Raw genomic sequence first — 12,537 nt, forward strand, 5'->3', positions numbered from 1 at the left:
AAGCAAGATTTTTGCATCCTCTTGAGATGCCAAGAATATTTCCAATGGGAAACAAATGCAACTTAAATGAGAGGAGAATCACAAAATCAGAGAGTGGCTGAGGCTGGAAAGTGCCTCTAGTGATCATTTAGTCCAATCCCCCTCCTCAAGCGGGGCCACCTACAGCAGGTTGCCCAGGACCATGTCCCGTCATGGTTTGAATAACTCCAAGCATGGAGGGCCCACAACCTCTCTGGGCAACCTGTGTCAGTGCTTGTTTCAGTGCTTGTTTCAGTTTGTGTCCGTTGCCTCTGATCCTGTCACTGCGCACCACTGAGCAGTATCTAGCTCCATCTGTCTGTTATAAACCAGACCTGGGGATAGAACTAAATATTTTGCATCTAAGACTATGGCGCATTTTATTTCAGAGGTCGTAATCTTCAAACTCATTAGGAAGAAGGAAATAGCTTTTGATCAAAGCTAAGAACAAGAATTCTAGTAACTATTTGCATTATTAGAAACAATCTTGAGAGAACAAAACTGGTGAACAGAGAAAAATGGGATGATAGAGGCAAAAGGTGCTGACCGTATGCTACATGGCTCTCTGAAATCATTGCCTGTGTGTTGCCACCACCTACACTGTGAGCATGTGCTGCTTTTCTCCATCCCAGAACATCTTTGCAGACACAAGGAGCAGCACAGCATCATCATTCATGCAGTCCAGGAACTGTTACTTCTTGAGGTCAGCCTGGGGTATCTGGTATAGGGCTCAGCCCCTCATTGATGCTGACATGGTTTCCTCTGACTTCTTAGCCTTGTCTTTTGCAGTCATCCGCCCCATTAACTTTGCACCACAAACTTTTTGATTGTACTCAGGCTTGTACCATGATTTCACTCTGCTAACATCTTTGTTAGTCTTTAAATGTTGTACTTTCATTTTTTTTTTGCCTCCATCCCTTTGATGCCCTCCAGTTTAACAGGTAGAGTGGAGTTTTCTAAGTCCACTGAGGAAGGCCGTCACATGATGCAGGCTGCCATGGCTCTCATCACTGGGACTGTGATCTTTTACTGCTCCCGAAAAATTATTCCCAGCCACCTAAAAGTGGTGTCAGATTTTGACCAGTGCTGAAGATATGCAGAAAATCACACCCACACTGCATATACATATGCAGTGAATACATAAGAAATGTTATTTTTTTTTTTTTCTATAGCGGTTCAGTGTTCCTGATAGTTTAGAATGAAAATACTTGTTCAAATGAGACTCAGCACTTTCAAAGCATGATTTCCTCTCTGTTTCAGTTCATCCTTTGCAGACTTCTGTTGTGCCCAACATCTGCTATTTTGTCATATGGGATTTGATCTAATTTGGCCATGTCAATGTATTGACTTTGAAGCATGTACTATGACAATATTAAAATAGAAAATTAGTCTAAACCTATGGAAAGCATAGTGAAATTGCTGACCTTCTTAAAATTTTCTTGCATCGTTTTCCTGGATTTGAACTACAAAGTATAAGGCCAAATCAAAAATGGAACAGTTATTTTATTTAGTGTCAACAGTGTTCAAAATGTTTTTCATAGTAAGTTTCTGTCTAAAGTTTAAGCAGGTACCCACGTGTTATGCTGCACAAGACTTTACATCTCTGTCATGCTGAGCAGACAGTGAAAGCAAAGATTAAATGGAAAACACATCTTTATATTAATTATAGATGGCTAGTATTTCTCAGGACCAGAGGGAAATGAACAGAAGTTCTCGGCTACTGGAAGCCTGGAGTGCATTTCTTTACGTCAGTAAGAGTGGATAATTTACATGCGTAACATACCACATATCAGCATGGAAATATTGGTCAGAAATTGATGAATGTAACAGGAGGAATAATGAAGAAAAAGGACAGTAAGCATACCCTCCAGAGATAAAAATAAACAATGTAAGTGTTTGGTAAATAAATCCCTGCAGAACTCTTAGAAATGCCTTACTGATGAATTGAATCAATCCATCAACCTGTTGTGATGGCATGAATTTGCAGTCGCTGCGATGTTGTCCTTCTTCCATAGCTACTGCTTTAGATGCCTTTAAAATGTAGGATATGATATAATACATCAATATGGAACTATCATAAATTAATTGGATACTCTAGTGAGATATAATTGGGTGATTCTTTTACCCAACTCTCACATGTACAGGCTTAAACTAACCGTATCACCTTACAATTGTGCTCCAAGTTCCCTTTTCCATTCCCTTCTTTTCCTGAAGTTCTTTGCCACCCACGTTTCTGATTAATCAAAATTTAACAGCAGAGTGAGAACTGTGAGGTCGTATTTTTCTTTTTTTTTTTTTTTTAAATTGAAATTTTCTCATTTACTTACTTTATTTTTATTTATTTCCTTTGCGGAAAGGACTGTCTTATTTACTGTGTTCATAGATTGCACCATGGTTGTACATACAGTAAGTATCAGAAATTGCAACTTTTGTATACAGAATGCCCATATGAAAAATAAACATTTGGCACATTGAATCTCATGAGAGGAGAGATAGGAAAAACTGAATAGAAAAGTCGAGACACTGTGTGGGTGGTTTTGTATCCCCACCATGAAATACACTCACATAGCAGGTATGTATGTGTGTATGTATGTATGACAGAGAGAAATGAGCCAACATTTAACACAAATGCACGTAGATACATGAATGCTGAGAATTCCATGTAAATCAATGCAATTTACACATACTTACATGTTCTCCTAGGAAGAAAAAGTTCACCTATGTGCATAGAAACAAAACATCTAAATGTTTGCAAGAGGAAAAGAAAAAACTGAAACGAATTTTAAGAGACTGAGACGTGAATCTGATTCAGTCAACGTGTTCACAAACACATTTTCTATGAATTTTCTTCTAGTTCACCTGTGCCTTTTGTAGTTCCGAATATTTATGACTCTCTGTGTACTGAACTACAGCTTTAGCAAATGTAATTGCACATTTGAAAATGATTCCGGTTAGGGCTCGCTCTACCTCACAGCTTTTGTAGCCCTGCCAACCTTTACTGTTCTGTTAAGCATCTCCCTGGGTCTGGGGCCTTTGGAGGAAGTACACAACCTTTGTGCTTTCTGTTCTTCCAGTTTTACACTTACCCACGGTGACACCGTCCTCCATGACTGTCATCACCATCATTAGATGAACAGTTTGAAACAATGGATGTGACAAAGAGCAGTATGTAATTTTGGTAGGGTATTTGGGGTTGTGTTCAGGTGGAGGAGGAGAGTGAGAATGGGACAAGAAGATGGTGCCAGGGAGAAAGAAATGAAACATGTATGAAATAGCATTCTATGTGGCAGAGCAGAAGACCGTTGAAGAGCACAAACTGAACATGAACATGCTTCTTCACATTTAGCTCCACATAACCCATTTCCCAGGAGGACAAAGGCAAAGCTAGGAAAGTGTTTAGGTAACAGGTGGAAGCAAGGATCCTCTTCCACTGGTGAATGCAGAAATCTGGCTTTTTTTACAAGCGATTTAATTTTGAATCAGAGATGATCACAAGCAATTTATTTTTATTTCTCAGATTTCACAGTGCTCCTGTCTACCCAAAACAATAGTCCCAAGACATCTGGAAGTTCCAAGAGCTAAGTCTTCTACTCAACAGAGAGCAGAAAAGATGGTGTTTTGATTGGAGCTGATGAAAAAACTTTTTAGTGATCTCGTCAGGATTTGGAAGATGCTTGTAAAAGACAGTATCTGTTTCAGCTGGTTTCTGAGAGATAAAGCAAGAGTCGATTTTAAAAGACACTTCCTTTGTACGTATGGAGACAGATGCAAAACAAATGCATGTATGATGCTACTTAAAACTCCACGTTGGGTACAATATCTTTCTTTCTATCGCACTCGGCTCTGCAAAGGTCACAGCTCTAAGTGGTTGTAATTTCGCTTCTTGGTGAAGGACTGAACAGAGGAACTTGTGAGGACATGAGACCAAACACAGCCAATTTCTCCAGTCCATGCCTGTGGATGAAACATTTCAGTGACTACAGGAAGGAAACATCTTTTACTGACTCATTCTGTTCGGTGACGCTTCTTTACGTGAATGAATAACTGCAGTCTAAAGGGCAGTTTCTTTTATGCATGGTAATTACATTTAATATTGCACTTAGCTTGGAGCGGACTGATTAGCATAACAGCTGTCTACATCTTTCTCCAAGGAGTAGTGGACACAGTGTTGGAGTATTCCTATGCATAAGTTCTTCAGCAAAACTTGGCTCACCTTTAGTGGCTGTCACCAATCCACATGCACTGGGAAGAAGCCAGGCTCAGATTAGCTAGAAAACAAACTTGAAAATTCTATCAGTTTTGTCACAGCTGTGTTGAAGAGACTCATCAGTAGAAAGCAAGCAAGCAATACACACACATAGGCTATTCATGGGGCTTTCCATCTTTGTGAGAAAAATCCTCATCCTCTGAGTAACTGCATTTAAAAATAAAACAGAGGACTGGAAATGAAAATGTTACAGGCTGGAAGGATTCATGGTATATGGAGTTTGACTTTGCCTGCTATCAGTGTGCTCAAAAGGAGGATGAGAGTGCAAGCGATCAAAATCATCTGACACTGAGTTAATAGCCACTTCTATCCAGAGACATGCAGGGATCCATACGTACGGCACCAGTCTTTGTCCAAATGCTGTACGGCAGTTCTCTATTGCAACCAGCACTTAAATTAAGCAACTGAAGCACAAACCGTTTCTCCTTACCTGACTGAAAAGTGTCACTTTCACTATAATTATAACATAAAAAATCCTAACGACAGCAATTAATCAACTCTCTCTCTAAGGAATAGTCTTAGGAGAGCATGACCGAGTATCTTGAAATGTATACCGTTCTCCTCTGCCTTTATTAAATAACCAAGCAAGCTGTCAATGTATGTGAGCTCTATAAAGATGTTGCCTAAGACAGGATTTCATCATTTCAGTGTAGGGACAATGAACAGCGTATAAAAGAATATTAATGCAGTGGAAATATTCTTGTTACATAGCTCCTTCTTAACAAGGATTACTTTTGCAATACTTAACACTGTTGGCAACTGTAAACCTATCATAGGCTTAAAATTCCTGATGAGTGGGCAAAAAAGTCTTGTTTTCGAAGTGAAGAGTCTATTGCAGTCAGCCTTGTAAAAGAAACCTTTTAGTGTCAGTGATAATGAAAATATCTGCTACCTATGACAGAGCTAAAATGGTGTCATGACCTGGCAATTTCTATTCAGTGCTGTCACATCCATGAACTGCACAGACCCGAATTGTCATCATGTAAATGTAATAGGATTCTTTATCCTGCATTGTTGCTCAGTTGGGAACAGTAATTCCAAGTTTCCTGTAAGTTATGAATAGCAGCAGGGGGCCATAAATAGCTTGGAAACCTATATTTTTTCCATTTATTTTTTTTTAAATGCAAATTACACTAGTAAGTCAAAAAAATCACTTTTGTTAAAAATACATTCAGAATTAACAAATGCCAAAAAGAAAAGAAAAAAAAGACACATTTGGATTGTATCTCTTGCCTTCTGAATATTTAAGTTTATAACAAAAGCCCAGCCTAGAAAAATAACATTCTTTACTGGATTTTGAGGAGGATACAGCTGTACAAATCAAAAATGTCATCCAGATATTCTCACATTACTGTGCTCTAAACTGCTTCCAGAAGAGATCTGTCCACTAATCATTTAGTTTAGTAGTCAAAGTCCTAATTTCTTTTGAATGGTAGTGCTCTAACTGCAACTTAAGCAGGGTTATGGATACCAACTTCATATAGGTATGTACGTGTATATATATGTATACAGTGTGTATGTGAGTGTGTGTATATCTACTTTATATGTAATATATGAATATGTATTTATATTATAATCCTTAATAGTTAGATGTGCTTCCTGTTTCCTAAGCACTTTACAAACATTAACAATCCAGGCCTCACAAAAAGACTGTGAGGCACATATTATTCCCATTTTATAGATGGGAAGACTAAGACACAGAGAAATGAAGGCCAACATTTTCTAGATTAAAATCAGGCCTAAAAGCTATGTGTAGACATTTTATTAAATTGTCTGACTCCTAAAATTGCGAACTACCAGTAACTGCCGTTACGTGGGAAATATCTGAGAGGTATGAAAAATTATCTTCTGAAAATTTGATCGCTGCTTAGGTGCCTAAGCTGGCTTCTTTTCACTTTAAAAGATGATTTTTACAGAAATATGATTTTGACTGAGTGTTATACAGGGAAAGCAGAAATAACCTGTTATGACATTTTCACCCTAGTTAAAACTCTGCATTGTGTTTAATGTCTGCTGTATTTAATACTACATAAAAGTAGAAACATTCAAAATTTTTCAAGTTACGGGAAATTTCAGCTTGGCACTTGGAAGTTGCATGATTTTCCAGGGGGTGAAAATCAGCTCTATCCGGAATGAACACAGAATTCCAGGTATCCAAGTCTGAAAATTTAAATTTGAGATTGAAATCAGCAATGAATGCTTTAGAGAATTAGGCCTAGGGGACTATCACAGGAAATCTCTAGCAGGATCTGGGGCTGGAGCCCTTGGCCACCTGCATCAGATGCTTCCTTGGTTATGCAGCCCCTGTCAACAGTTATTACTGTGTATTTTATGTACATAGACATACACACGCACACACTCTTACATATATATATATGTATAAATCTTACTGGATAAATGTAAGTATAGTTCCTGAACTTGTCCTGTATCTTATTTCCACTGATGAATGCCTGTTCCTCTGTCATTGTCCAGAGTTGTTGCTTGTGACACTGTACATCCATGCAGACACAGCAAAGGGCACTGGTTTGTACAGGGATGGATGAGTGGCGTGAGCGCACAGGCCGTGGGAGCTCGGGAGCCGCACAGGCACGAGTGTTCAGCCAGCAAGGAAAAGGGAGATGCTCTGGGGCAGCTCGAGCCTTTCCAAGCAACTGACCTTCCCTCTTGCCCTCCAAAGCTCCGTGGTCACCTCAGGTGTGATAGGTGTGTGGGTTTGCCTGTGCAAGGTCTGAGCAAAGAAACAATGACAATCCAAGTTTCTGAAAAGCCTGAGAAAAATATTGGGTTTTTCCTAATGAAAGCCACCTAAGTGCTTAAAAATACAGATCAGATGTAGAACAAAACATATGTTCCTAGGAGTTCAGAGTATTTCATATACACATTGACCTACTAGCAAAATTCCCAAAGGCATCTTGTTGCCAACTACGTAACAGCACAGGTTTTTTTCAGCCACGATAATACAGGAAGATAAAATACACGTTCTAACACACAACAGATCCCCCAAATATATCACAAAAAAGTCTCCAATATTTCTTCAACTCAACTAGTCCCTCCCCACCCTCCCCAGCTGAAACAAAAAAAATTATGTGGATCCCTTATGGTGCAATTAGAAAATAAAAGCTCAATTACAGAGAATTTTCAGTTGAAATTAGATATAAAAGAGTAAACATAGCTAGTACATATTCAGTTGGCCTTTGTTGATAGAAATCTGCAGATGTCTCTGTAGTTAGTAAAAGACATTTAGAGATAAGCTATAAAAGCACCTACAGTGTGATAAATAAAACCAGCGGGATTAAGAAACACTGTTTCTGCTGCTTATTTCCAGTAGGTTCAACTATTAGTTTATGTTACCCCTTTCCCCACCCCGACCCCCAAAAGGTCTCATTTCTTTTTTTTCTTTTCTTTTTTTTTTTTTTTAAACATTATAAACTGTTTGTTTCTTGACCACTGTGGAGCCTCAAAAGTAAAGCACTTCTCAGACAGCTGGCAGTTTTCTACTCGGTCGCTCTGGAGCTGTGGAGCAACAGAGCCTTATTCCCTGACAAGAAAACAAAACAAAACAAAACCAAACAGAAGAAAACCACTGACTTCAAAAGCGTTCAGTATTAACAGCAGCATGTTGAGCCTAAAGGACGTTACTTTAGAAAGCTTGCACGGAGTTCTTCTGATGTGCAATGCAGTCGGGTTAAGGCAAGTATGAACTGTACAGCCTTCAGGGCAAACAATGCGCTGTCTATTGACTTCTGCTGCAAGGTCATCCTGGTATTTTCAGTGTTGTGTTGACTAAGGAGTCTCGATGAGGCCAGGAGTGCGGAGGGGGCTCCGAAAGCACCGAATGGGCTGGGTACACATCTTAGTCCAGATGGGCCACACTGGCAGTGGCTGGGGTAAGGAAGAGCCAGAAGATGGCCCCAGCGCCTCTGCTCTGGCTCTCTGGTGCTGGGAGGCAGGAGGTCCAAGGTAGGGATCTGGGACATTTCCTTAGTACCTGTTAGGAAGAGGGACTGAAGGCGTCTGTTGCTTTTTTGTCTCACTGTTCAATCAGCTTTTTTTTTTCAGCACAAAAACTGGATTTTTTTTTGCTCTTTGAAGAACCAGGGAGCCATCCTAAAACAGTTTCTCTGACAGGTCCTCCAGCCCACGTTGAGTAGCCCCTTTGTTTACTTTGACCTAGAAGAAAGACAGAAAAAGAAAGATACTTATAATCCACCATATACCTGTCCAATCACTGCCCTGCTGCTCTGGTGCCCTTTTGCAAGCGTGAGCCACCAGCCAGTACCTGTTCAGGTACACATGCGATGAAGAGGACTGAAAGGCACGGTGTTTGCTCAGGTGATCACCTGGCTTTCTCTGGAACATCATCAGAGAAGTCAGCACAGGTTCTCTAAACCATTCTAGGCAGGAGTGATATATAATAAGAAAGTTAACCGTATACCTATGTGTGAACTGAAAGATGACCTGGACTACAACAACCCATCAGAAATGAAGCTGTCTTTGTAAAATCAGGAATTGATGTGGTATGCAGGACAGAAGAGCTGAATTGCAGGTGCCTGGGAAAGTTGCCTGAGGCTCACTCGCAAAGCAGAGTGCATGTCTGAGTGCCACAGCCCTGCATACCTGAAGAGCCCTGTCCCAAATCCACATTTTCTAATTCCAGCTTTCAGTCTAAAACAGATGAGATGCTGTTGGTTGCTAGACAAGGCTTAGCTGGTAGTTTATTTAAATGAAATGTTGCCCATAAAGTCTGAATCCCACAAACATGAATCTTAAGGAGACAATAACAGAGCAGATTTGTACTGCCTGAACTTGCTGAGTGTCACAGTGGTTGTACTCTAGGTGCTGGTTTTTGTGTCTTGCTTATGTTTCATCTGTACTTCAAGTGAATGGTAAAGTAGGTAGTACCTTCAGTATGTGCAATTATCTAGACAAATGTCTACAGCCTGAGACTAGAAGACCATGACCAGCATAATGCACATGTAAATACAACAGAGAGAAAGATGAGACCATGTACAAAGGCAAATATATTAACACCTCCTACACCTCTCTGTCCCTGAGTTATTGACTTGAAATGCCTCTAACAGCCAGCAACTGCCATTAAGTGCCTTAATTGAAAGCAATGCCTACCAATAGTGCTGTGTAGCAGAATACACCTAAGTGGGGGTATATATATACACGCACATACATATAAAGGGGGGTGCATACAGGGGGGTGTGTTTCTATGCATATGTAGTATGAGTATATATATATATATATATAAAATGCAAAGATTCTCAGACTTCACAGAATATGAGGAAAGCAAGCTTCACTTCAGGGATGAACTGCTTTTGAGCAATTTCTCCAGTGCATTAGGCATCAGCATCAGACATGCATGCTTTTTTTTTGCTTCACTTCTTCTTTTCCTGAGCAAACAAGTACACTATGAAAAACATTAAAAAAAATATATCTCCCCTCCCTCCTTCATACTGTTTTTAGAGCAGTGATCATGCAGCGCACTCTTGTTCCACAACTACAAATGTGTTTTTCTCGTGTGCAGCAGAATCAGTGCCATGGAGTGTTTAGTCACCTTCCTTGGTCACCTCCCAAGAGCAGAATTTTCTCTTGACAATTGATTTCCACCATCTTATTGTGTTCTTGTTCCATGGTCTGGAAATGAGCACTGACATCTCCCGCTCAGAATGCCAGGAAGCTGCTTTTTAGGACATCAACTGTGGCAACACTGCAAGGAGGTACATGAGCACCAGTTCTCTCCATGTCTGTTTAAAAAGCGTATTCATTTTGAAGGGACTGTCTAGGCTTCTTGGCTTGTACAACACAGAGCACACTGTTGGCACTTAAATAATAAAAAAAGCCATTTGTAACAGGTAAATAAAAGTAATGATAAGAATCCTCCCTCAAAAGCACAGTGTTTTATTAAAAACATAATTTTAAATTGAATATATTTTTCTCTTTAGAAAGTAAGCTGATTTAAATTAAATGTGAAATTGGGAAAGATGATAAGGAGAGATGCTGCTGGAATTCAAAGCTTAAAATATAGAGAAAGGAAACAAAGTGAGCCCGAATCTAATAATTCCAGACTATTTAAGGGAACAGTAGCCAGACATAGTCACCTCAATTCACTATCTACAGATAATGCTGCTTTTTCATAAATCAAGATTTTCTTTCTGTAAGTATTCTGTTCATTTATGGTAGTTTTGCATAACTCACGAAATTCTACACAAATGTTCTGTGTGCATTTAAACTGAATTGGAATGTTCTTATAAGTAGAGCTTGATTGATAGCATAAAAAAATGTAATAATTCTTTAGATAACAAAGTCCTCACACAATAGATAAGTAGACATGAAGAGCCTGAATAAATCAATACGACTATGTAATTGCACGTATAAGTTTGTGTAGGTTCAGTATAACCTCCACATTAACAAAATGAAGTGCTAACTTTAGCACACAGGAAGAAGCTGGTTACAAAACTGTGTGTCTTAACCATTAGCAATTACTAAACCCAGCATTCCTTCAGGATAATAATTAAACTGTGCACGTATAAGACAGTTAAAATTGATCTCAGTCACTTGAATGTAAATCTGTCTTGCTTGGATTGAAATAAAAGTTTGTGTTGATGGACTTGTGTCATTGCAATCCATTAAATCAATCCACGTCAGCAAGCAGTCTGTGGACGATGACTAAGACCTACCACACAACTCTACATCTTTAAGATTTGTACTGTTTCTGTATGTGAATCGATCTGGTAAATAAATGGGGGGGGTGAAGGGGGTAGTTCTCTGCTTATTACTGAAATACATGTTGAAATTTGCATTTTGACAGCATCTGTACAACCATAAGAAGCTGATACTGTTTTGGTAAGCTCTTCAAAGCTGAAGTCTTATGTTCTGCTCCGCTTATGTAGCATACCTAACACACCTATAGGTGCTATTACACCACAGACAACACAAAGAGGTGTTACTGTGCCTTTGGATATAGTTAGTAACCAGATGATTTAAAGGCAACTATCTCCTATTTCTGTCGTAAATTCAGAGCTCCACATGATCTGTACCCAGTGTGAGCCTGAGTAGTAGAGGACGCAGGGGTGACAATAAGCTATCTTAATATTTCATGATCTGTTGCAGGAATTAGGATGATGCTTACTATATACTCCACTGCCTATGGATTCCATACTCATCCCTTAGAGACAGTGAGCATTGTAAAGTGTAGGTGACATTGGTCAGAGAGCTTTGTTAAGTCCTGAATTTTTTTTTTTTCTCCTTGAATACTATGGAGGCTAACACTGATGTTCTTTGGTGAACAAGATCCCTAGGGAACCAAACCCTTCCTCCCAACAAATAAAGCTTTAAAACATCAAGTATGGCCTGCTGTTATCGCATCAGTGTGTTTTGATTTTTAGTACGTAATATTGCTGCAAATAGTGCTACAAGCACATTAAACCACGGCTTGATTAATTTGACATTCGAATTTGTCACCCCACTACCTAATGGTCTTTCTACATTTACAAAGCAACTGCAGTGTGAATACATATGCATGTGTTCCCGATGCGCCTCAGCTGTAAATAACAGAAAGGTATTACTAAATGCTGTAAAAGCCTCTTAAGGACAGACTGTAACAATTCTAGAGAACCTTGTCAAATAAATACCATACAATCAGAGGGAAACATGAAGTGTCTTTGTTTGACTGTGGCTGGGACGTGGCAATATTTTTTTGGGTTGATTGGACAAAACGTCGGCTCACATACTGTTTTCTGTCTCTCAGTTAAGACAGTGAAATCACCTATACTCCAGTGAGAAGGCAGCATTGAAATAAGGCTGAACACAGTTTACATGGTTTAATCATATATCTCTTCATCTCAGCTACAAGCTTAGAAATATTGCCTTCTTTTTTTCCACAGGGCTAGCTTTCTTTCCAGTCAGTATGAAGATGCTCAGTAAATGCAATCTGCTGTTCTGGAAGAAACACTGAGAGCATAAAAAGAATGGGATGATATCTCAGCTAGAGGGCTCCATATGTTGATGACAAGTTATGGTATACCAAGAAAGAAATAGGATTAGAATTGTTCTAAGTACCTATGAGCCACACATAATACTAGGCAGGAAATAACATTTTCTAAATGCAAAGCACTGTGCCAAAAGTGCAGGTGAAAAATCTTTATTTGAGCACAGACAGAAGGGAAGCTGACGTTAAGATGGCATTGGAGATATGCACTATTGTAATTTGAGATTATTAAAAAGCTCCTAGCAAAGTTCCCAAA

General features: G+C 39.2%; 1 protein-coding gene across 1 annotated transcript in view; it reads right to left on the reverse strand.

Annotated features, from left to right (window-relative positions):
- Positions 1-5,365: 5,365 nt before the first annotated feature.
- NKAIN2 (sodium/potassium transporting ATPase interacting 2) overlaps positions 5,366-12,537 on the reverse strand; it is a 589,780-nt gene continuing 582,608 nt past the window's right edge. The window contains exon 7 of the mRNA XM_075414118.1: positions 5,366-8,455. Within this exon, the coding sequence (XP_075270233.1) occupies positions 8,446-8,455 (10 nt within the window). The 3' untranslated portion in view covers positions 5,366-8,445. The remainder of the gene's footprint in view (positions 8,456-12,537) is intronic.

Source organism: Opisthocomus hoazin, chromosome 2 (assembly GCF_030867145.1).
Source record: "Opisthocomus hoazin isolate bOpiHoa1 chromosome 2, bOpiHoa1.hap1, whole genome shotgun sequence".
Lineage (NCBI taxonomy): Eukaryota > Metazoa > Chordata > Aves > Opisthocomiformes > Opisthocomidae > Opisthocomus > Opisthocomus hoazin.